Below are 23,479 nucleotides of genomic sequence, written 5' to 3'. Positions count from 1 at the left end.
CCATCCTTGGTGTTTCGTTTTAGTAATTTTTCATCCACTGCCCCCACCCTGCTCCTTGGCTGTCAATCCCTGCTTGCTGTTACAGTCGGAGCTGAGTCCAGTCTCTCTCCCCAATAGCAAGAACCCATTGCAGTGATCGCTGTACCTATGGCCACGGGCCCCTTGAATAGTCCACCTTGAATAGTCCACCACTTGTCTTTAACAAGTGTTTGGATACATTTTTTTCTTTCTTTCTTTCTTTTTTTTGTTTTTGAGATGAAGTCTCACTTTGTCACCCAGGCTGGAGTGCTGTGGTGCCATCTCGGCTCACTGGAACCTCGGCCTCCCAGGTTCAAGCGATTCTCCTGCCTCAGCCTCAAGAGTAGTTGGGAGTACAGGCACCCACCACCATGCCTGGCTAATTTTTTTTATTTTGTTTTTTTGAGACAGAGTCTTGCTCTGTCGCCCAGGCTGGAGTGCAGTGATGCGATCTCGGCTTACTGCTACCTCCGCCTCCTGGGTTCAAGCGATTCTCCTGCCTCAGCCTCCCGAGTAGCTGAGACTACAGGTGCGTGCCTCCATGCTTGGCTAATTGTTTGTATTTTTAGTAGAAACGGGATTTCACCATGTTGGCCAGGCTGGTCTCAAACTCCTGACCTTCAAGTGATCTGCTCGCCTCAGCCTCCCAAAGTGCTGGGATTACAGGCGTGAGCGACCACGCCCGGCTACATTTTTTCTTTAACAGGACAGACCATCTGGGCTATTATCAGTCCTGGTAAGAAGGCTGCTGGGATTAGCCAGGTCCTAGCCCACCACTAACCAGACTTAAATCTGTTAGAAAAATTTCCCAACACCTCCATTTTACTGCGCAAGATTAAATTGTCTTCTAGTTGTCTGAGTTGGGAGCATCAAAAGAACTGAAGTGAAAAACAAACTGGCTTTAGGGGAGCTGCACCAGTGTCAGGCCCTACGAATGGCATTGGAGAGCCCTGTCTGCAAGTAATGGGGCGGGTGGTTATTAACAAGAATGGACGTTATTAACAAGAACGTGTGCTCTGACTCTTCCCTGTTATCTGCCTTGTAAAAAGGAATTGAGTACGGTCATGTGCCGCACCACAGTTTCTGCGTATGATGGGCCACATATATGAGGGTGGTCCCATCAAATTATAATGGAGCTGAAAACTTCCTATCGCCTAGTGACAATGCAGCACAGTGTGTTACTCACATGTTTATGAGTAATGCATTGATGATTGGTGATGCTGGTGTACACACACTTTCTGCTCTGCCGGTCCTATAAAAATCTACACATAAAACATAAACTATGTACAGTATGTAATGCTTGATAATAATAAATTGACTGTGTTACTGGTTTCTGTATTTACTATACCATACTTTTTATTGTTAGCTTAGAGTATATTCCTTCTACTTATGTGAAAAGTTAACTGTAAAGCAGCCTGAGGCAGGTCCTTCAGGAGGTACCTAGGAGAAGGTATTGTTATCATAGGAGATGACAGTTCTATGCATGTTATTGCCCCAAAGACCTTCCAGTAGGAAGAGATGTGGAGGGAGAAGACAGTGATATTGATGATCCTGGCCCTGTGGAGGCCTATGCTAATGTGTGTGTGTCTTAGCTTTTAACAAAGAAGTTTTAAAAAGTAGGCCGGGTGGTGGCTCACACCGGTAATCGCAGTACTTTGGGAGGCTGAGGTGGGAGGATCGTTTGAGCTCAGGAGTTCAAGACCAGTCTGGGTAACATAATGAGACCCCCATCTCTACAAAAAAAAAATAAAAAATTAGCCAGATGTGGTGGGGCATGCCTGTAGTCCCAGCTACTCAGCAGGCTGGGACAGGAGGGTGGCTTGAACCCAGGAGGTTGAGGCAGCAGTGAGCCGTGATCAGGCCACTGCCCTCCAGCCTGGGTGACAGAGCAAGACTCTGTCTCAGGCAAAAAAAAAAAAAAGTTTAAAAAGTAAAAATAAATTAAAAAGTTTTAAAAAGCTTTTAGAATAAGGATATAAGGAAAATATTTTTTTACAGCTATACAATATGTTTTAAGCTAAATGTTATTACGAAAGAGTCAAAAAGTTTTTTTTTTTTTTTTTTTTTTGTGACGGAGTCTTGCTCTTTTGCCCAGGCTGGAGTGCAGTGGTGCTATCTCGGCTCACTGCAAGCTCCGCCTCCCGGGTTCACGCCATTCTCCTGTCTCAGCCTCCCAAGTAACTGGGACTACAGGCGCCCGCCACGGCGCCCGGCTAATTTTTTGTACTTTTAGTAGAGACGGGGTTTCACCGTGTTAGCCAGGATGGTCTTGATCTTCTGACCTCATGATCCGCCTGCCTCGGCCTCCCAGAGTGCTGGGATTACAGGCGTGAGCCACCGCACCCAGCCAAGAGTCAAAAAGTTTTAAAAGATCAAAAAGTTTAACATGTAAAAAGTTGCAGTAAGCTAAAGTTAATTGATTATTGAAGAAAACAATTTTAAATAAATGTAGTGTAGCCTAAGTTATAGTGTTTACAAAGTCTGCAGGAGTGTACAGTAATGTCCTAGGCCTTCACATTCACTCACCACTCACTCACTCACTGACTCACCCAGAGCAACTTCCAGTCCTGTGAGCTCCATTCACGGTAAGTGCCCTATGCAAGTCTACCATTTTTTATCTTTTAGACCATATTTTTAATGTAGTTTTTCTATGTTTAGATACACAAATGCTTCCCATTGTGTTCCAATTACCTACAGTATCCAGTAGAGTCACATGCTATACTGGTTTGTTGCCTAGGAAGTGGTTTGTAGCCTATGACTGAGCCATACAGCCTAGGTGGGTGGTAGGTTGTACCATCTAGGTTTGTGTAAGTACACTCTGTGATGTTCACACAAGAATGAAATTGCCTAGTGATGCATTTCTTAGAACATATCCCCATCATTAAGGGACACATGACTATAATAAAAGTTGAGAGACTGAAGGAAAGGGAAAGGGGAGAGGATATTCTTCGTGGCCCAAGGAGGTATGGAGAGGGAGGAAGGCTATCGCATTAGATAGGGCAGAATTTAGGAGTTATGTGTTGCTGGAGTGTTCTGAATGCGGTCTTCTTTAATTTTGTTTTGGAAGATGTAAATCAGAGATTAAAATTTTGTTTTTAAATTTCCTTTGTTTAGACTGTGCTTCTTTGGAGGTGAACTTGTGCTGATACTTGATGGGTCACGCAGACTTACAGTGAGAAACAGCTTCAGGAAAATCAGAAGAGAAATCTGAGCAATAATTAAAAACACACGGTATTAGTCTGTTCCCAACGCTGCTAATAAAGACATACCTGAGACTGGGTAATTTATAAAGAAAAGAGGTTTAACGGACTCACAGTTCCATGTGGCTGGGGAGGCCTCACAATCATGGCACAAGACCAAGGAAGAGCAAAGGGATGTCTTACATGGTGGCAGGCAAAAGAACATGTGCAGAGGAACTGCCCTTTATAGAACTATCAGATCTCGTAGGACTTATTCACTATCATGAGTACAGCATGGGAAATACCCGCCTCTATGATTCAATTACCTTGCATTCCTGACCCATGTAAATCCCTGGTCTACATTGCCCTTCATAATGGTCTTGTAGCATTTTCTAGCTATTACTGCTATTTGTGAACACATCTATTCTCCTTAACTATTAATAGTATAAACAATTTGAGGGTAGGGCATACTATATTTTATTTTATTTTATTTTTATTTATTTTTATTTATTTTTATTATTATTATACTTTAAGGTTTAGGGTACATGTGCACTTTATTTTTTAACCCTTAGGACAACAATGCTATAGTTTGAATGTTTGTGTCCCCCCCAGATTCATGCATTGAAATCCTAATCCCCAAGGTATTGGGAGATGAGGCCTTTGGGAGGTGATTAGGTCACAAGGGTGAAACCCTCATGAATGGGATTAGTGCCCTTATAAAAGAGGCCCCAGGGAGATATCTCACCCCTTTCACCTTGTGAGGACACAGATAGAAGACACCATCCATGAACCAGGAAGTCGGCCCTCATCAGACACTGAATCTGCCGACACCTTGATCTTAGACTTTCTGGCCTCCAGAATTATAAGAAATAGATTCTGGTTGTTTACAAACACTCAGTTTATGGTATTTTGTTATAACAGCCCCAACAAAGAGAAGCCCTCAGGGTCTCCTACTTTCTTTCTTTTTTTTTTTTTTTAACCTTTATTTTAGGTTCAAGGGTACATGTGTCGGTTTGTTTTATAGGTAAACTCATGTCACAGGGGTTTGTTATACCAATTATTTCGTCACCCAGGTACTAAGCCTAGTACCCAATAGTTACTTTCCCTGATCCTCCCCCTTCTCCCACCCTCCACCCTCAAAAAGACCCCAGTGTCTGTTGTTCCCTTCCTTGTGTCCATGTGTTCTCATCATTTAGCTCCCACTTATAAGTCAGAACATGCAGTATTTGGTTTTTTGTTCCTGTGCTAGTTTGCTAAGAAAAATTGCCTCCAATTCCATCCACATTCCCACAAAAGACAGGATCTCATTCTTTTTATGGCTGCATCGTATTTCCTGGTGTATATGTACCACATTTGCTTTAACCAATCTGTAATTGATGGACATTTAGGTTGATGCCATGTCTTTTCTATTGTGAATAGTGCCGCAATAAACATTTGCGTGCATGTGTGTTTATGATATAATGATTTATTAATATAGTCCTTTGGGTATATACCCAGCAATGGTATTGCTGGGTTGAATGCTAGTTCTTGTCTTTAGCCATTTGAGAAATCACCAAACTGCTTTCCAAAATGGTTGAACTAATTTACACTCCCACTGACAGTGTGTAACTGTTCCCTTTCTTCCACCACATTGCCAGCATCTGTTATTTTTTGACTTTTTAGTAATAGCCATTCTGACTGGTATGAGACGGTAACTCATTGTGGTTTTGATTTGCATTTCTCTAATGATCAGTAATACTGAGCATTTTTTCATATGTTCGTTGTCCTACTTTCTAAGATCACACTCATTACATTACATAAGTACTTGCGTGAATGGACTCATTTGAGACAGTTCACTTATTCATATTACTCTAGGAATGCATGGGGGATTCTGGGGCCCACCAGAGCCCCGGACCTCTTCTGTTCCTTGCAGTGGCTATGACAGCTGGGACCACAGTGGGGCTCCATCCACAGTAGTAATTCTTTGGGGAATCTGACATGGTTCTTTCTGGGGGAGATTTCAAAAAAAAAAACAACACAGTAATCATCTCACTTCCCACCAAAATGCAGCCAGATCTCAAGCAGAAGATGACAGCTCTCGGATAACACCATGAAACCTTTCAAAACATCTAACACTGGAGGAGAGAGTAAAGGAAAAAGGAGTCTGTCATCAGCTACCAGTGGTTGTGCTTGCTTTTTTGTTACTCTTCACTATCTTCCAACCACTGGGAGTGTCTTCTAGGCACCACAGGATGCATGCTGCATGGGTCCCTGGTGAGTGTTGCGACGTCAATTAGCAGCTGGGTTTCAGGGATGGCTGGAAAGCTCCCCTGCTTCTCCACCCTGCAGGCCGCACGTGAGGCCCAACCGCAAGACAGGAACCTTGGCTTCCAAACCCCATCCTCCAAAACTGGGCTTATATAACTTATTTGTTTATTTTTAAGCCAGCCCTGTCCAAGTGGAGAACATTTAAGATTCCCTTTTAGAAAAAATTTGGAAACCAACATTATTATTAACTAAATCAGCAAGCAACGGTTTTGTAAAAATTCCAAACGGCACAGTTCTGTGGACTTTGAGCATCCTGTTCTCGGTGGAATTACATCGCATGGTGGGTTCTCAAAATTGTTCCTGGGATTTCACTCTCACTCCCCTCCTCTGCCCCATGCACTCTGGCCTGAGGCTAAGGGGGTCTGGGACTTCTTTTTTTTTTTGATACGGGGTCTTGCTCTGTCACCCAGGCTGAAGTGCATTGGTGTGATCTCAGCCCACTGCAATCTCTGCCTACCGGGCTCAAGCAGTCCTCCCACCTCAGCCTCCCAAGAAGCTGGGACCACAGGCGTGCACCATCACACCTGGCTAATTAAAAAAAATTTTTGTACAGACAGGGACTTGCTACTGGCTTCAAGCGATTCACCTTGGCCTCCCAAAGTGCTGGGATTACAGGTGTGAGCCACTGTGCCCGGCCTGGGCCTGGGACTTCTGCAGCACTGGAGCCCCCTCCATTTGATAAGGGGCCATGGAGTCCCTGTTCTATAACTGGGTCCAGTGGTTCTCCAGCTAGTTCGGTTGCTGGGGCCTCTGGAAGACACCTGCTCTTCAGAGCATGGTAAAACAGAAAACATAAGATATATCTTTGGGTCAGATCAGATGCCACTTTATATTAGATTCTAGACATGGGGGGACCATGTGCCAATGGTCTGATAAAAATGTCTTCAGAGATGTTCACTGCTATATTATTTCTACCTGGAAAAACACTGAAAACAATCTAAATGTTCAGCAAGAGTGGCTAATAAATTGTGGCCATTTTCAATCTATCCATCCAAGTCATAAAGATTCTTTGCAGAGTCTTTAATGATGTGAGGGAAGTGTTTATGATTTGTTAGGTTAAAACAAAAAGTGGAACACAAAGTCACATATGACGTACGAGGCCAATGGTGTTTATTACATGTACAGAGACTTAGAAAATATACTACAATTTTAGGAGAGGTTATATCCCTGCATGATGGCATTATGGGTTGTTTTTATTGCTTTCTTTTTACTTTTCAGCATTTGCAACTTTTCTAAGATAAGTATATATTACTCTGATCATCAGAAAATAAAATGATTACAAGGTAGCTGACTTTCTTAGTGGTGATGGATTTGGGTTCACATTTTTCTCTTTCTTTCTTCCTTCCTTTCTTTCTTTCTCCTTTTCTTTTTTTCTTTCCTTCTCTTTCTCTCTCTCTCTTTCTTTTTTTATTGAGACAGGGTCTCACCTTTGTTGCACAGGCTGGAGTGCAGTGGTGCAATCTTGGCTCACTGCAACCTCCACCTCTCGGGTTCAAGCGATCCTCCCACCTCAGCCTCCCAAATAGCTGGGACTACAGGTGCACAACACTAGGCCCAGCTAATTTTTTGTATTTTTAGTAGAGATGGGGTTTCACCATGTTGCCCAGGCTTGTCTTGAACTCCTGACCTCAAGTGATCTGCCCTCCTTGGCCTCCCAAAGTATTGGGATTACAGGCATGAGCCACTGCGCCCAGCCCACATTTTCTTTAGATACCACTTTCCTAGGTCCTCACTGCTCTTCACCCTCTCATGTCTCCTCCAGTGACGAGCTAGAGGGAAAGGCTTGAATTCAAGATGAGGAGGATGAGATGCTCTCCTATGCACAAAGTCACAGTAATTCTCCCCGGGAGGCTTACGAATATCTAGGAGCTTATGAAGGCTTATGAATATATAGGAGCGGCACACACCCAGTCCAGATTCCTGTGTGTAAACTCACAGTGTCACAAGTCTAAGAAGGAAAGAAACCAGACTCATGGCAACTTTACATTTATTGAATCATCTCATCTTTAGACAAGAAAAGATTCTAGCAGGACACTCCTTCCCTCACCCTATGACTGCAGCTTCTGCACCCCTAAAAGAATGTTGACTGAAGTGCAGATAGACATCTTTAAGGTCTGGCAAGGCAGCCTGGTTCAAGCAAGGCAACTGGGCTGCACACGCTGAGCTCTGAAGGTGGTCCAGCCAAGACAGGCCTGGCTTACGCCTTGGGCCAGACCACTCCTTCAGTCCTTGTGGGTTTCCTCCTTGTGTTAAATGAATGTAATGTGACTCGAAGCTTCTCTTGGAGCTATGTCCCATGATCTCATCTACCACTGCCTATACACGTGGGGAAGTGCCTGCCTCCAAGCGCTGAAGCATAGTGTTGAATGGGGACATCAGCTGGGCATGAGAAACAAGGCTTTTCTTGAGTGTTTACAGGAGGGGAGCAGTCTTAGTTAGCAAGCACGGTGATAATTCAATTCAATTACATCCAGCAGCTGTTTACTGAGTGATTAGCTACATTCTGAACAAGGCATTCAGGAATCCCCCCAAATTCCTTACAGCATGCCTCAGTTTCCCCCATTAGCATCCCATCAACCTCCTTACTTTAAGACTTGGATTCTTGTGTGGTGTTGTGAAACCAGCACTGGTTTTAAACTCAGTGAGTCCGGTTGAAAATCCCGTCTCCGCTCTATCACTTGCAAGCAAGTTGCTTTGTCTCCATAAGACCCATCTTCCCTGCCTTTGAAATAGGAATAATAGAGCCAGCTTCAGTGGGGTGTTTCTGAGTATAGTTGCTGGATTGAGCAAAGAAAAGTACAGACACCCAGTTAAACTGAAATGTTAGATAAACAAATTTTTTATTTGTTTGTTTAAGTATGTCCCATGTAGTGTTAAGGACATTCTTACACTAAAAAATTATTTGTTGTTTATCTAACATTCCAGTTTAACTGGGTGTCCTGCATTTTATCTGACAACCCTATTTTTGAGGCTAAAATGAAGAGATTTACCGGAAAGCCCTGCCCAGGGGCTCAGTGATTTCACTTTTCCCCGCACCTTTCCCTCTTAGGGTGGATCCCAGAAGGTGCTTAACACCTTGCCCCTTGCATATCAGAGGGAATGAAGACTGTGAGCAGGTGGGTGGAGGGAAGGTCAGGATGCTCAGTTAGGGAGAGCATTTACCCAATAACAGTAAGAGAGTACAAAACACAGCGCCGGCACACTGCTAAACCTCTGCCTCACGGACACCTTCAAAGACCGTGGAGAATAGTGTCCTTTGGTGTGTGTGCTTGAACACGCTGTGTTTGCTGCATGTAGGTCTGTCAGTGGGAGTGACACCACAGGGTCAGAAGGAGCCCTAACGGGGACACCAACCCCAGGGAAACCCCATCTAGGCATGATCATTCCATTGGCTTCGGAGGCCACGGTGGTGCACATTTGAAACAGGGACTTTCCTGGAGGTGATTTTTACACAAAAGGGGTAAAGGTAACTGGGTGCCCCAGAAACCTCCCTGCAACTTGCAGGAAACCTGCGGTGTGATGCGGGTCTGTACTCCTGCTCCTTTCTTTGTTTCTCTGCTCCCTCTTTGTGGCTTCTCCCTGCTGCCTCCCCCAGACTCAAATCCCCTCGCCAGCTCAAGCTCCCCCAGCTTGTAGGGTGGAGGTGGGCAGATGGCAGGTCTGCTCTCCCGAGACATGCACATCACAAGCTGCCCAGGAGCCCTCAGAACCTCAGGGTATAATTTCCCTCCTCTGAGCATCCAAATTCCAGGCGGGGAGCTCAGCTGTTGTCGGCTTCAGGAAATTTTTCCACCAGGATTGAAACTGGGGCCAAGAAAGCATGGCTCTGTAGAAGACATTCTCTTCTGCTATTCAGAAGCACTTTCCCTTTAGTTCAGGCATTAGAAAATGGTGCCTTTACTCAGAGTCATAGAGGAAAGTTTTGGATTTCATTACAATGAGAAAACACATGAAGAGGGGCCATCATAGGCTGCATTTCCAAATCTCTGCCATGTCTTTTTCTCATATCCCTTTCCCTTCTCTTTTTTACTAGCTTTCTTTAAGTGAATTCATTTCCTATAATTTTCTAAGAAAAATTTATTTTAAGCAGCAATATTTATGAAATCTACGGTTTGATGTGATCACATATATATGTGTACATATATGTGTATATATATACATTTCTCCCTCAATATATGAAAATTAATATATGCTTTGAAATTTTAAAATGCTCATCTGGGCTGGGCGCAGTGGCTCAAGCCTGTAATCCTAGCACTTTGGGAGGCCAAGTTGGGCGGATCACCTGAGGTCAGGAGTTCGAGACCAGCCTTGCCAACATAGTGAAACCCCATCTCTACTAAAAATATAAAAATTATTCAGGCATAGTGGTTTGTGCCTGTAGTCTCAGCTACTCAGGAGGCTGAGACAGGAGAATCGCTTGAACCTGGGAGGCGGAGGTTGCCGTGAGGTGAGATCACACCACTGCACTCCAGCTTGGGCAACAGAGTGAGACTCCATCTCAAATAAATAAATAAGTAAAAATAAAAATGCTCATCTGTGTATCACTTAAAACTACGTCTCTGAAACACAGCTCCACCGCATGAAGTTATTTGAAGCCACGGATTCCTGCCTTATCATTCGGTTAACAGTAGCCAGAGCTGAGTGAGAAATTTACGCCGTGTCAGTCACCAGAGGAAGTCCTCCCCAAAGCTCTAGAAATAAGGTATTCGCATTGGCCCCATTTTAGAGATAAGGAAGCAGACTTAGGTAAAGGTCATCTCACTAGTAAGTGAAAGTCAGATTCAAGCCCGAGCTGAGTTCAGAGTCCACGCAATCATCACTTTCTCCCACCTCTTGGGAAAAAACACAGGTGTTGATACCACGGCTTGCCAAGGAAAAAGCAAGCAACCGTCCTGTTGAAGAATGAATTCATTCAGTACTAAATGGTAAGTGCGTCCTTCCTGTAACTTCTAATGCATTGCTTGCAGCTACCGGCTTTCAGAGGAGTTGGATTCCAAAAGTTCATTTAAAAGCAATTTCCCAGTCTCCTTCCTCAGTGCTTCCCTACGGTACTTTGTACACACCTCTCCTATTGCGCTTATCACGTTGTCTCTTAGTTACTCACACATCTCCCTCCTTCACAGGGCTCCGGCTGCCCAAGGGCAGGGACCTTGCTTTATTTATTTTAATATGCTCAGCACCTAGTCCAGTGCCCAGCCCGTGGAGATGCAGAGTATACACATGTTGTATTAAATTACAAGTCATTTGTTTGGAACTCAGCACGCATTTCCCCAAAGAAATGCATTACAAATGGGAGTGGAAGCGTTATGTTTCCAGCCAGCCCACAAAAGTTTATTTAACCCATCTTGTAGCCTACCAAGTTATCTGGAGTCGTGGGTGGGATGAAAGATAGAAATCTTCCCCATCTCCTGGGTGTAAGGTTAGACGTAAATAAAATTTCACATAGGTCAGTGTTGGTTTTCAGCTTTCTCCAAATTGCCCTTTTTTGTCTGCATCTCCCACCTATGAGCATCTTTGTCTCCAAACTTCCTACTCAAAACCTACTGCAAGCCGGGCGCGGTGGCTCATGCCTGTCATCCCAGTACTTTGGGAGGCCGAGGTGGGCAGATCACTTGAGGTCAGGAGTTCGAGACCAGCCTGGCCAACATGGTGAAACCCCATCTCCACTAAAAATACAAAAATTAGCCGGGCATGATGGCACATGCCTATAGTCCCAGCTATTCGGGAGGCTGAGGCAGGAGAATCACTCAAACCTGGGAGATGGAGGTTGCAGTGAGCCGAGATCATACCACTGCACTCCAGCCTGGGCAACAGAGCAAGACTCTGTCTCAAAAAAAGAAAAAAAGAAAGAAAAAATCCCAACATACCCTACTGTAGTCCCTTACCCCAATTCTTTTCCAAATAACCTACTTGTCCTGCTCACTCAACAAAATTCCCATTTTCTGAGTGTGGCTGAGCTCAGTTGATTTTCAGTAGGAAAACAATCTGACAGTTAATTCTTGCTAAGCTGTGAACGACTGCCCCTAATGTCTTTTCACTTGCCCCCACCTCCAAAGCCAGGCATATGACTATGTGTAGCACAGTGGTTAGGATTGTGGGATTGAAAGACAGACCTGGATTTGAATCCCAGTTCTACATATAAGTTATGTAGTCTAGGCAGAGTAATGTGACTTCTCTCAACCTCAGTTCTCTCATCTGTAAAATGGGAATCATTGTAATTATCTAGAGAGCTAGTGCTTTTATAACACTTCTCAGAGTTATACCATCTATCGGGCACAGTTCTAAGGACTTTAAAAGTCCAGTTTGTCTTCACAGCAACCCCATGAGGTAGATATTAATTATTATAAAGGAGAGTGACATTCCAAAAGAGATTTCTAATGGTAAGTTAAAATTAATTATGATTTATTCCCCGCTTTCTTTATTCCAAAAAGGCTTTTGAGGAAAGAACGCTACATTGATAAAATTTCTGGCAGTGTGGATAGGAAAGGACAGTTATTCCCAGGAGGAGACTTTTCAGGGCTAAGACAGAGGGGATTGCTGCTAGATCACCCATGGCAGAAAATTTATCCTAAGAGTCTATTCCCTTATGCTGTTCCTGTTTCCACAGCTTTTCCCCTTCCTCTGCCTCTGAATGTGCGGAATCTGCAAGTGGTCCAAATTTTTTTTCTATCTCTTTCTTTCTTTTTTAATTTTTTTCACACAGCCCACGGCAGCTGCAGGGTGGTGGGGGCCAGGCGGATGGCGGCAGCTGTTTGTATGTATGGGACCTCTGTAGTCTTTCTTTGTGACTCAGGGGCTGTCTGTATATATCACGAGCTACCACCTGGCAAGACATTTAGTTCCATCCATGTTGTTGAAATATTTCCTGGATGATATCATCAATGCACAAGGATGGAAGGAGCTTTACGATGTGGATTTCCAGCCTTCGATGCCCTCCGGCCTTACACTGAAACAGTCTGGGGCGATTTTAACCTCCAGCTTAGCAGGCAGCCTTGGATTTGCTCTCCAGTATTTCCCACTTACCGGATCCAGAGACCTAAAGCCCATGGCATATACATCAGAACAGACCTAACAGTGTAGTCATGCTGATGACAGGGGCAGGTGGCAGGTCCACTCCTCAGCCCCCTTTTGCTGTGGTGGCCTTGTGATGAAGTCACTGCACTTCTCTGGGCCTCAGTTTCCTCTTCTGTCACACAGCGGGTGGCTGTACTATCTCTACTCCCTCTGAGCTTTACGAATCTTGGATGCTCTAATAAAGGACCCGGACAGATGGCAGTTGATCCTTTCTGATGTCACCCAGGAGTGGACAGTCCTTTGTGACTATCGTAAGCCTGTTCAAATGTGTCCTCTTCCTTAAAATTGAGAATTATTCCTTTATGCTAACTATACATTTCTTGTTTTAATTTGAAATTTGTCTCACTCTGTCACCCAGGCTGGAGTGCACAATCACAGCTCACTGCAGCCTCTAACTCTTGGGGCTCAAAAGATCCTCCTGTCTCAGCCTCTCAAGTAGCTGGGACTATAGGAACATGCTACCATGCTCAACTAATTTGAGACTTTTTTTTATTGTGCAGGACTTCTGAAAATATAGATAAAATTCTACCCCATATTCTCATTACAGTGATACCTTGTATACTGTACAGTGACATGTCTATGTTTTAACCTAGGCGATTAGTTTTCAAGGACTTAGTGGTAGTGATATTCTATTTTATATGACATTTATATTTAAGAAATATTTCATGTGAAACTCAAAACAAAAATAGGAAGAGAAATTATACTCATTTTTACAAGTGATGAGATTAAGGATGAATACGTCTAAATATCTTCAACAATATCTCATTACTAAATGGAAGAGGCACGGCGCAAACACAGGTCCTTTGACTCCTAGTCTAATGCTCAAGCCACAAGATCACATATTAATATAAACCACCACCACCAGCCAAAACAACAGCCACCCCTAGCTGAGTTTCTGCTACATGGCACCTTACTAGGTGCTTTGCATACAATGCCTCTAATCCTTGAAGCAATTGTGTAAAGGAGGCATTATCATCCTCAGTTTAGAGATGGAAAAATTGAAGTTCAGAAAGATTAAGCATTAAGATTTGTCTGATGGCTGACATGTACTGAAGGCAAAATTCAAACCCAAGCCTGTTTTTTGATAGTGCTGCCTATTGCTTAAATATGCATCACCTAAAATGAGAGCCAATATCATTTAATCTTATTTCTTAAGGTCGCATAAATTATCATTTCATGAAAACACAGTTAACAAAAATTACTGGTTGGTTGAATCACATTCAGCCAACTTACATCTCACTTAACTGCTCTTAAATTTTCCTGTTTGTATCCTTCTGCTTCTGAGATTTTCTTTTCTGGATTTTCTTTCCATTCCTTTTTTTTTTTTTTTTAGACAGGGCCTTACTCTGTTGCCCAGGCTGGAGTGCAGTGGCACTGCAAGGCTCACTGCAGCCTTGACCTCCCTGGCTCAAGTGATCCTTCCACCCCAGCCTCCCAAGTAGCTGGGACTTCAGGCATGCACCACAATACCCAGCTAATTTTTGTATTTTTTGTAGAGACAGAGTTTTGCCATGTTGCGCAGGCTGGTCTCAAATTTCTGGGCTCAAGCAATCCACCTGCCTCGGCCTCCCAAAGCCCTGGGATTATAGGCAGGAGCCACCATGACTGGCCTATTTTCCATTCTTTTGAAAATATATATATTTTTAGAGAAGCCAAGATGGCCGAATAGGAACAGCTCCGGTCTAAAGCTCCCAGTGTGAGCGACGCAGAAGACGGGTGATTTCTGCATTTCCATCTGAGGTACCGGGTTCATCTCACTAGGGAGTGCCAGACAGTGGGCACAGGACAGTAGGTGCAGCGCACCGTGCGCCAGCCGAAGCAGGGCGAGGCATTGCCTCACTTGGGAAGTGCAAGGGGTCAGGGAGTTCCCTTTCCTGGTCAAGGAAAGGGGTGACAGACGGCACCTGGAAAATCGGGCCACTCCCACCCAAATACTGCGCTTTTCTGACGGGCTTAGGAAATGGCACACCAGGAGATTATATCCCGCACATGGCTTGGAGGGTCCTACGCCCACGGAGTCTCACTGATTGCTAGCACAGCAGTCTGAGATCAAACTGCAAGGCGGCAGCGAGGCCAGGGGAGGGGCGCCCACCATTGCCCAGGCTCGCTTAGGTAAACAAAAAAGCCAGGAAGCTCGAACTGGGTGGAGCCCACCACAGCTCAAGGAGGCCTGCCTGCCTCTGTAGGCTCCACCTCTGGGGGCAGGGCACAGACAAACAAAAAGTCAGCAGTAACCTCTGCAGACTTAAATGTCCCTGTCTGACAGCTTTGAGTAGAGCAGTGGTTCTCCCAGCATGCAGCTGGAGATCTGAGAACGGGCAGACTGCCTCCTCAGGTGGGTTTCTGACCCCTGACCCCCGAGCAGCCTAACTGGGAGGCACCCCCCAGTAGGGGCAGACTGATACCTCACACGGCCAGGTACTCCTCTGAGACAAAACTTCCAGAGGAACGATCAGACAGCAGCATTTGCGGATCATGAAAATCCGCGGTTCTGCAGACACTGCTGCTGATACCCAGGCAAACAGGGTCTGGAGTGGACCTCTAGCAAACTCCAACAGACCTGCAGCTGAGGGTCCTGACTGTTAGAAGGAAAACTAACAAACAGAAAGGACATCCACACCAAAAACCCATCTGTACATCACCATCATCAAAGACCAAAAGTAGATAAAACCACAAAGATAGGGAAAAAACAGAGCAGAAAAACTGGAAACTCTAAAAAGCAGAGCACCTCTCCTCCTCCAAAGGAACGCAGTTCCTCACCAGCAACATAACAAAGCTGGACAGAGAATGACTTTGAGGAGTTGAGAGAAGAAGGCTTCAGATGATCAAACTACTCTGAGCTACAGGAGGAAATTCAAACCAAAGGCAAGGAAGTTGAAAACTTTGAAAAAAATTTAGACGAATGTATAACTAGAATAACGAATACAGAGAAGTGCTTAAAGGAGCTGATGGAGCTGAAAGCCAAGGCTCGAGAACTACGTGAAGAATGCAGAAGCCTCAGGAGCCGATGCGATCAACTGGAAGAAAAGGTATCAGCGATGGAAGATGAAATGAATGAAATGAAGTGAGAAGGGAAGTTCAGAGAAAAAAGAATAAAAAGAAACGAACAAAGCCTCCAAGAAATATGGGACTATGTGAAAAGACCAAATCTGCGTCTGATTAGTGTACCTGAAAGTGACGGGGAGAATGGAACCAAGTTGGAAAACACTGCAGGATATTATCCAGGAGAACTTCCCCAATCTAGCAAGGCAGGCCAACATTCAGATTCAGGAAATACAGAGAACACCACAAAGATATTCCTCGAGAAGAGCAACTCCAAGACACATAATTGTCAGATTCACCAAAGTTGAAATGAAGGAAAAAATATTAAGGGCAGCCAGAGAGAAAGGTCGGGTTACCCACAAAGGGAAGCCCATCAGACTAACAGCGGATCTCTTGGCAGAAACTCTACAAGCCAGAAGAGAGTGGGGGCCAATATTCAACATTCTTAAAGAAAAGAATTTACAACCCAGAATTTCATATCCAGCCAAACTAAGCTTCATAAGTGAAGGAGAAATAAAATATTTTACAGACAAGCAAATGCTGAGAGATTTTGTCACCACCAGGCCTGCCCTACAAGAGCTCCTGAAGGAAGCACTAAACACGGAAAGGCACAACTTGTACCAGCTGCTGCAAAATCATGCCAAAATGTAAAGACCATCGAGACTAGGAAGAAACTGCATCAACTAACGAGCAAAATAACCAGCTAACATCATAATGACAGGATCAAATTCACACATAACAATATTAACTTTAAATGTAAATGGACTAAATGCTCCAATTAAAAGACACAGACTGGCAAATTGGATAAAGAGTCAAGACCCATCAGTGTGCTGTATTCAGGAAACCCATCTCACGTGCAGAGACACACATAGGCTCAAAATAAAAGGATGGAGGAAGATCTACCAAGCAAATGGAAAACAAAAAAAGGCATGGGTTGCAATCCTAGTCTCTAATAATAAGAGCTATCTATGACAAACCCACAGCCAATATCATACTGAATGGGCAAAAACTGGAAGCATTCCCTTTGAAAATTGGCACAAGACAGGGATGCCCTCTCTCACCACTCCTATTCAACATAGTGTTGGAAGTTCTGGCCAGGGCAATTAGGCAGGAGAAGGAAATAAAGGGTATTCAATTAGGAAAAGAGGAAGTCAAATTGTCCCTGTTTGCAGATGACATGATTGTATATCTAGAAAACCCCATTGTCTCAGCCCAAAATCTCCTTAAGCTGATAAGCAACTTCAGCAAAGTCTCAGGATACAAAATTAATGTACAAAAATCACAAGCATTCTTATACACCAATAACAGACAAACAGAGAGCCAAATCATGAGTGAACTCCCATTCACAATTGCTTCAAAGAGAATAAAATACTTAGGAATCCAACTTACAAGGGACGTGAAGGACCTCTTCAAGGAGAACTACAAACCACTGCTCAATGAAATAAAAGAGGATACAAACAAATGGAAGAACATTCCCTGCTCATGGGTAGGAAGAATCAATATCATGAAAATGGCCACACTGCCCAAGGTAATTGATAGGTTCAATGCCATCCCCATCAAGCTACCAATGACTTTCTTCACAGAATTGGAAAAAACTACTTTAAAGTTCATATGGAACCAAAAAAGAGCCCGCATCGCCAAGTCAATCCTAAGCCAAAAGAACAAAGCTGGAGGCATCACGCTACCTGACTTCAAACTATACTACAAGGCTACAGTAACCAAAACAGCATGGTACTGATACCAAAACAGAGATATAGATCAATGGAACAGAACAGAGCCCTCAGAAATAATGCCACATATCTACAACTATCTGATCTTTGACAAACCTGAGAAAAACAAGCAATGGGGAAAGGAGTCCCTATTTAATAAATGGTGCTGGGAAAACTGGCTAGCCATATGTAGAAAGCTGAAATTGGATCTCTTCCTTACACCTTATACAAACATTAATTCAAGATGGATTAAAGACTTAAACGTTAGACCTAAAACCATAAAAACCCTAGAAGAAAACCCAGGCATTACCATTCAGGACATAGGCATGGGCAAGGCCCATGTCTAAAACACCAAAAGGAATGGCAATGAACCAAAATTGACAAATAGGATCTAATTAAACTAAAGAGCTTCTGCACAGCAAAACAAACTACCATCAGAGTGAACAGGCAACCTACAAAATGGAAGAAAATTTTCACAACCTACTCATCTGACATAGGGCTAATATCCAGAATCTACAATGAACTCAAACAAATTTACAAGAAAAAAACAAACAACCCCATCAAAAAGTGGGCAAAGGATATGAACAGACACTTCTCAAAAGAAGACATTTATGCAGCCAAAAGACACATGAAAAAATGCTCATCATCACTGGCCATCAGAGAAATGCAAATCAAAACCACAATGAGACACCATCTCACACCAGTTAGAATGAGGATCATTAAAAAGTCAGGAAACAACAGGTGCTGGAGAGGATGTGGAGAAATAGGAACACTTTTACACTGTTGGTGGGACTGTAAACTAGTTCAACCATTGTGGAAGTCAGTGTGGCGATTCCTCAGGGATCTAGAACTAGAAATACCATTTGACCCAGCCATCCCATTACTGGGTATATACCCAAAGGACTATAAATCATGCTGCTATAAAGACACATGCACACGTATGTTTACTGTGGCACTATTCACAATAGCAAAGACTTGGAACCAACCCAAATGTCCAACAATGATAGACTGGATTAAGAAAATGTGGCACATATACACCATGGAATACTATGCAGCCATAAAAAATGATGAGTTCATGTCCTTTGTAGGGACATGGATGAAATTGGAAATCATCATTCTCAGTATACTATCGCAAGGACAAAAAACCAAACACCGCATGTTCTCACTCATAGATGGGAATTGAACAATGAGATCACATGGACACAGGAAGGGGAACATCACACTCTGGGGACTGTTGTGGGGTGGGGGGAGAGGGGAGGGATAGCATTAGGAGATATACCTAATGCTAAATGATGAGTTAATGGGTGCAGCACACCAGCATAGCACATGTATACATATGTAACTAACCTGCACATTGTGCACATGTACCCTAAAACTTAAAGTATAATGATAATAAAAAAAAAAGAAAAAAAATGAAAAAATATATATTTTTTCTGGACCCCCTTAAAATATCTTTACTTCATTATTAATGATGGGAATTTAAAGTGAGCATGGTGGTCTTAGAACTTGAACGATGTCCAATAGAAGAAAAGGATTCTAGCTTCCCTCCCCCTTCCCTCATTCAGATTATATATCCTAGAATCATTTTACATTTATTCATAATCCATTTTTCTGGCCATCTTACCTAGGTAACCCTTGCCTATTTTGTATCTGCATAATTCATCCATGGAATTCTATCACTAACATCTGTAACTTCATCTATGAAATGAGGACGGTGATTCCTGTCCTGTCCATATCTCATAGTTTTGGTGACATTCAACAAAACAGTATATAGGGAAGGCACTTTGAAAGGTATAAAGAACCATCAGCATAGATAATTATAGCGTATTTTGCTTTAGAAAAAGCTAAACTGCAGAAATGGAGCCAAATAATCAGGATTGTTTAGTAAGGCTGAGATTGGATGTCCACATTTCTGTACTATTTATCATATATAAGAGGTAATAATGACATAATCTAATTAGTCATTAAATTATTTTAAAAGAGAATTTTTTTGCATAATAAAGAGCAGTGCCCTTTTCATTCCATAGACAAACATAAAGACTAGTTCAATACAGTATAATATTATACTGTAGTTAAATACTATACTAGCTAAATACAGTAGAATACTACACTATATGTATTTAACTAGTCCATTGTTTGTCTATGGTATGAAAAGGGCATTTGTCTAAGTTATGCATAAAAACTAGTTAAATCCTTTCTGAGCTTCCCCAGGCCTCCCTGGTTTTCTGGCCTCTAGACTTCTGGTGGTCTACAAAACCCCACACCTTCTGGAATTGCTGTGAATTCTGCATTAGGCTTCTGATACAGAACTAGCAGACGGTCCCCCCCATTTTCCAGTAGAAAAACACATTTTTAACTTTTTGTGCAGTTCTATGACAACAATGAACTTTTGGAATCCATTGGCTGAGAAAATAATGACAAAAGAACATTAAAAGTTTCAGTAAAACTTTCAAATGGACTTATATTTAATTGATCACAACTGCATCCAAGTACTTTTGGAAAATACACAGGCATGTGTGAAACATTATTCTACCAGCCATGTTGTAGACATGCAGTAGATATTTGTCAAGTGAGTGCACGAATAAGAAGAGAATAAAAATTGGCAGACAGTGCTTGTGGTATATGGGGACTTGTGACCCTTCTGTCATAACTCCATTCCTTGGCCCCTGCTCTGAGAGCCAGAGCTCAGAGCTCAGAAACCACTTGTATTGTTTCTTAAATACCTAATATACAGCAGGCACTCAATAATAGTGTATAGGTGTAGAAGTGTATGTATAAGTGAATAGTATACATACTATTGTAATGTATATGTAATGTATAAGTGAATAAATAGTGTATGTATGTACAAGTGAATAAACGCATGCATGAACATTTCTGTTGTCTTTCAGCTAAATTACAATGTTGAAGACAGCTGGTATGTTGTGGGCCTTTCTCTGTCCCTGAAAATCCCAGTGGTGGGTTTCGAGACAACATCCTGCTTTCAGATAAACAACCAACGTGATCAGTATCACCTACCAACAGAAGCATTTTCGGAGGAGCTTATTTAAAAGAAAACATCTAAAAATGTAAATACCTAGAGGGACTATAGATGTTTTTGATTCTAGAAAATTCTTTTTGTTTCTCTGCAAGGGCACATAAAAGAAAGTATGGAGTTAGAAAACTATGAGGAGACATGAAAGGTCCTAAGAAGGAAGGAGTGTTACCGGTCTGGAGGCACGGGGAAAAGCATCTTGTCCTAGGACGGCACAGCTTATCTTTTGCAGCCTAGGCCGGATCATCTGCTGAGTGATCTAAGGCCTTATCAGAAAGAAGGCAGTATAACCAGAACACTACCATGCAGAGATTTCAATGGTAAAGGAGTTGGTTAACTTGTTACCCCTTGAGGTGGCAGTAGCAAAAAGCAATTTACTTATTCATAAGTCACGAACTAAAGCATGTTAAGTATTTTTATGGGCAACATAACATAAATAACTCATTAGAGAATTCACTTACCTCAGTGATGCTGGATAGAGCAGTCCAATCATCTCAAAGAGAAACTCAATACAGGTTGTTCTTGGAGGCTCAGTCATGAAATGCCGTAGGAAGAGCCCCTTCCACCCAATCTGGTGGCCACTTTGCCTGGCAACAAAGGAAGTAAAAATGTCAAAATGAAGAGGAAGAGATTCAACATTCTCTCTCTCTAAGGGAAAAAATGCAGACACAAGTTTTTTTTTTTTTTTTTTTTTTTTTTTTTTTTTTTTGTGGGGTAGAGGATTTGGATGTGCTTTGATTACAAAGGGTATCTGTAAAGACCAACATAAATTAATATTTATTGCTTCTTCTTTTTCCTTGGCTTATCCTGAAATCAGAGGCCTGATTTTTACTAATAGCAGCATGCAAAACAAATCACCAAGGGAAAAAGGAAATAAATGATGTTACAGCTGCTTTAGGCTAATTTGACTTTCTTTCATGTTTAGTGACTGCCTTGATGTTCCTGACCTCAGTTATTTCTGATGAGTTAAAATACTTAATACCCCAAATCCTAGGTGAGGCCTTCACCATCATTTGGTCCAGATTCCCAATCTCCTAGCTCTGAAAGTTGAGGTACGGTGATGTCATGTACCATGGCACCAGCCCAATAACCCATAATGTCATACTCCCTACAGTGCCACATCTCCAAGCTTGACCTCTTGAGCAGAGACTCAGCCTTCTGTAACATAAGCCCTGGTGACAACCATCTATAACAGGCCCTTCTTGGTCTCCCTGCCGCTCTTCCTCCAGACACTTGTGAGCCTGATAGCATACTTCATCTGTAGCGGGGGGCCTAGATGGATGTGAATTAGAATACAGTCTAGGTCCACCTCTAGGCTGTGCCTCCTGAGATGGTTTCTGAACTGTGCAGCATGGGATGAGGACATGTGCTCAGAGCCTGACTGCCTAAGACATCGTGGTCTTGCCACCTAATAGCTGTCTGACCTGGGCAAGTTATTTAACCTCTCTATGTCTCAATTTGTTCATCTGTAGAATGGGGATAATATGCCACCTCTTTCCTAGGATTCTTGTGAAGATTAAATAGATCAATACATGTGAAGTGCCTAGAGCTGTGCTGGGCACAGTTCTACAATGATAGGCACTTGCTAAAGTAACATTGAACGCGTCAGTGACCAATGAAGAAAAGGGATGAATGAATTAGCAGAGTGGACTTGGGCACAGCACGTGACCTCTCTGGCCCTTTCTAGCTTCTCTTAAGTAACATTATGGAGATCATGAACTCACTGGCCTTGCCATAGAGTGAACAGTTTGTCCTGATTTGCCCAGTGCTTTGCTGATTTTAGCATGGAAAGTCCCACATCCAGGGAATCCCCTGTCACAGGCGAAGTGAGACGGTCGGCTGTCCTAGGCCTCTGTGACCACCCTGTGTTCCAGGGTACACTAACACTCAACCCCTTGGGCCTTGAGTTTCTCTGTCCTGTGTCCCCCATCCCACTTCACCACTGGGAGTGAATCAGGGCATGCATCACAGACACTATGGATTGTTTATGCCATTTTAGCTTCCCCCATCACCTCCTTCCTTGTTGGCAGAGTCCTGATTTTATCTTTTGTTCACTCACTGAACGGCCATATGCCCAGAAAAGGTGACACTAACTCCAGTTCACCCAGATGGGGCTAGATCTTGATTAATCTAAGCCAAGTATTCTATTCTCCTTACCAGAGACTGGTTAGCAGAGGGAAGTGCTATGCACTAGGATGGTATCACCAGTTGTTAAACCACTGAGATGTTGTCGTGACGGTCGATAATGGGATGTTGTCCACATGCCCCCTCCTCCCTACCGCAGGACGTCTGTGCTGAAGGCTCTCATAATGCAGCCACTAAAGGGTGAACGTCTAGTACCACTGGGGCCTCCTGGACCCCAGCTTCAGGCCTCCTCCTTTGTTGGTGCAGTGCTGTTGCCTTTGTATCTGTTATTTATTTTATAGCTTATCTTGCCTCTGTGTGACCTATTTCTGGCTACAGGTGGCAGCAGTAACAGCTCCATCCACTTTCCTGAGGACAAGGGACCCCATAGCAGTGACTGGGATCTGGGTCAGTGTGTAGCTGCAGTGTTGGTGTTCACAGTGGCAGACCCAGTGGGATCTTTGTTAGGCTGGTTCTGTGGTATGATTCTGGGTACAGCCTCTAAGCCTCACAGTGCCCTAGTCTTTCAGGGGCTGCAACCTTTTAATAAATCCCATTTCTGCTTAAATCACTATGTCAGTTTGCTTTTGCCTACACCATATCACCTAAAATCAAGTAGTGTAAAACAATCACCATTTATCTACCATGGGCCATTATTCTGGGCTGGGCTTGGCTGGGGCTGCCTGATGTAGGATGATCTTAGCTGGGATGGCTCATTTCTGCTCCATGTAGCCTGTCACCCTCCAGCAGACGACCCCAAGCTTGATCACATAGTGATTACACACTGGTGGCAGCAACCTGAGGGAGACAGTGAATGTGTATAAGGCCTCTTGAGGCCGAGGCTTGGAACTGTCACGATGTCACTTCTGCCCATTCTATTAATCAGAGCAAGTCACAAACCCAGCCCAGATTTAATGGCTGGAGAAATAGCCTCCGCCTCTTGGCAGTATGGGCCAAGAACAGTAACTGGAAACATGTTTTGCCAATTACCATCA

The 23,479-nt window shown here is 43.3% G+C and overlaps 1 protein-coding gene across 1 annotated transcript in view; it reads right to left on the bottom strand.

The window, feature by feature from the left end:
• Nucleotides 1-20,942, bottom strand: part of RBPJ (recombination signal binding protein for immunoglobulin kappa J region) — a 269,801-nt gene extending 248,859 nt beyond the window's left edge. The window contains exon 1 of the mRNA XM_055385548.2: nucleotides 20,822-20,942. Coding sequence (XP_055241523.1) covers nucleotides 20,822-20,898 — 77 coding nt within the window. The 5' untranslated portion in view covers nucleotides 20,899-20,942. The remainder of the gene's footprint in view (nucleotides 1-20,821) is intronic.
• Nucleotides 20,943-23,479: the final 2,537 nt, after the last annotated feature.

The sequence above is a fragment of the Gorilla gorilla genome, chromosome 3, assembly GCF_029281585.2.
Source record: "Gorilla gorilla gorilla isolate KB3781 chromosome 3, NHGRI_mGorGor1-v2.1_pri, whole genome shotgun sequence".
NCBI lineage: Eukaryota > Metazoa > Chordata > Mammalia > Primates > Hominidae > Gorilla > Gorilla gorilla.
The sequence above is the reverse complement of the archived record's forward strand: the minus strand, read 5'-3'. Positions and strand labels throughout refer to the sequence as shown.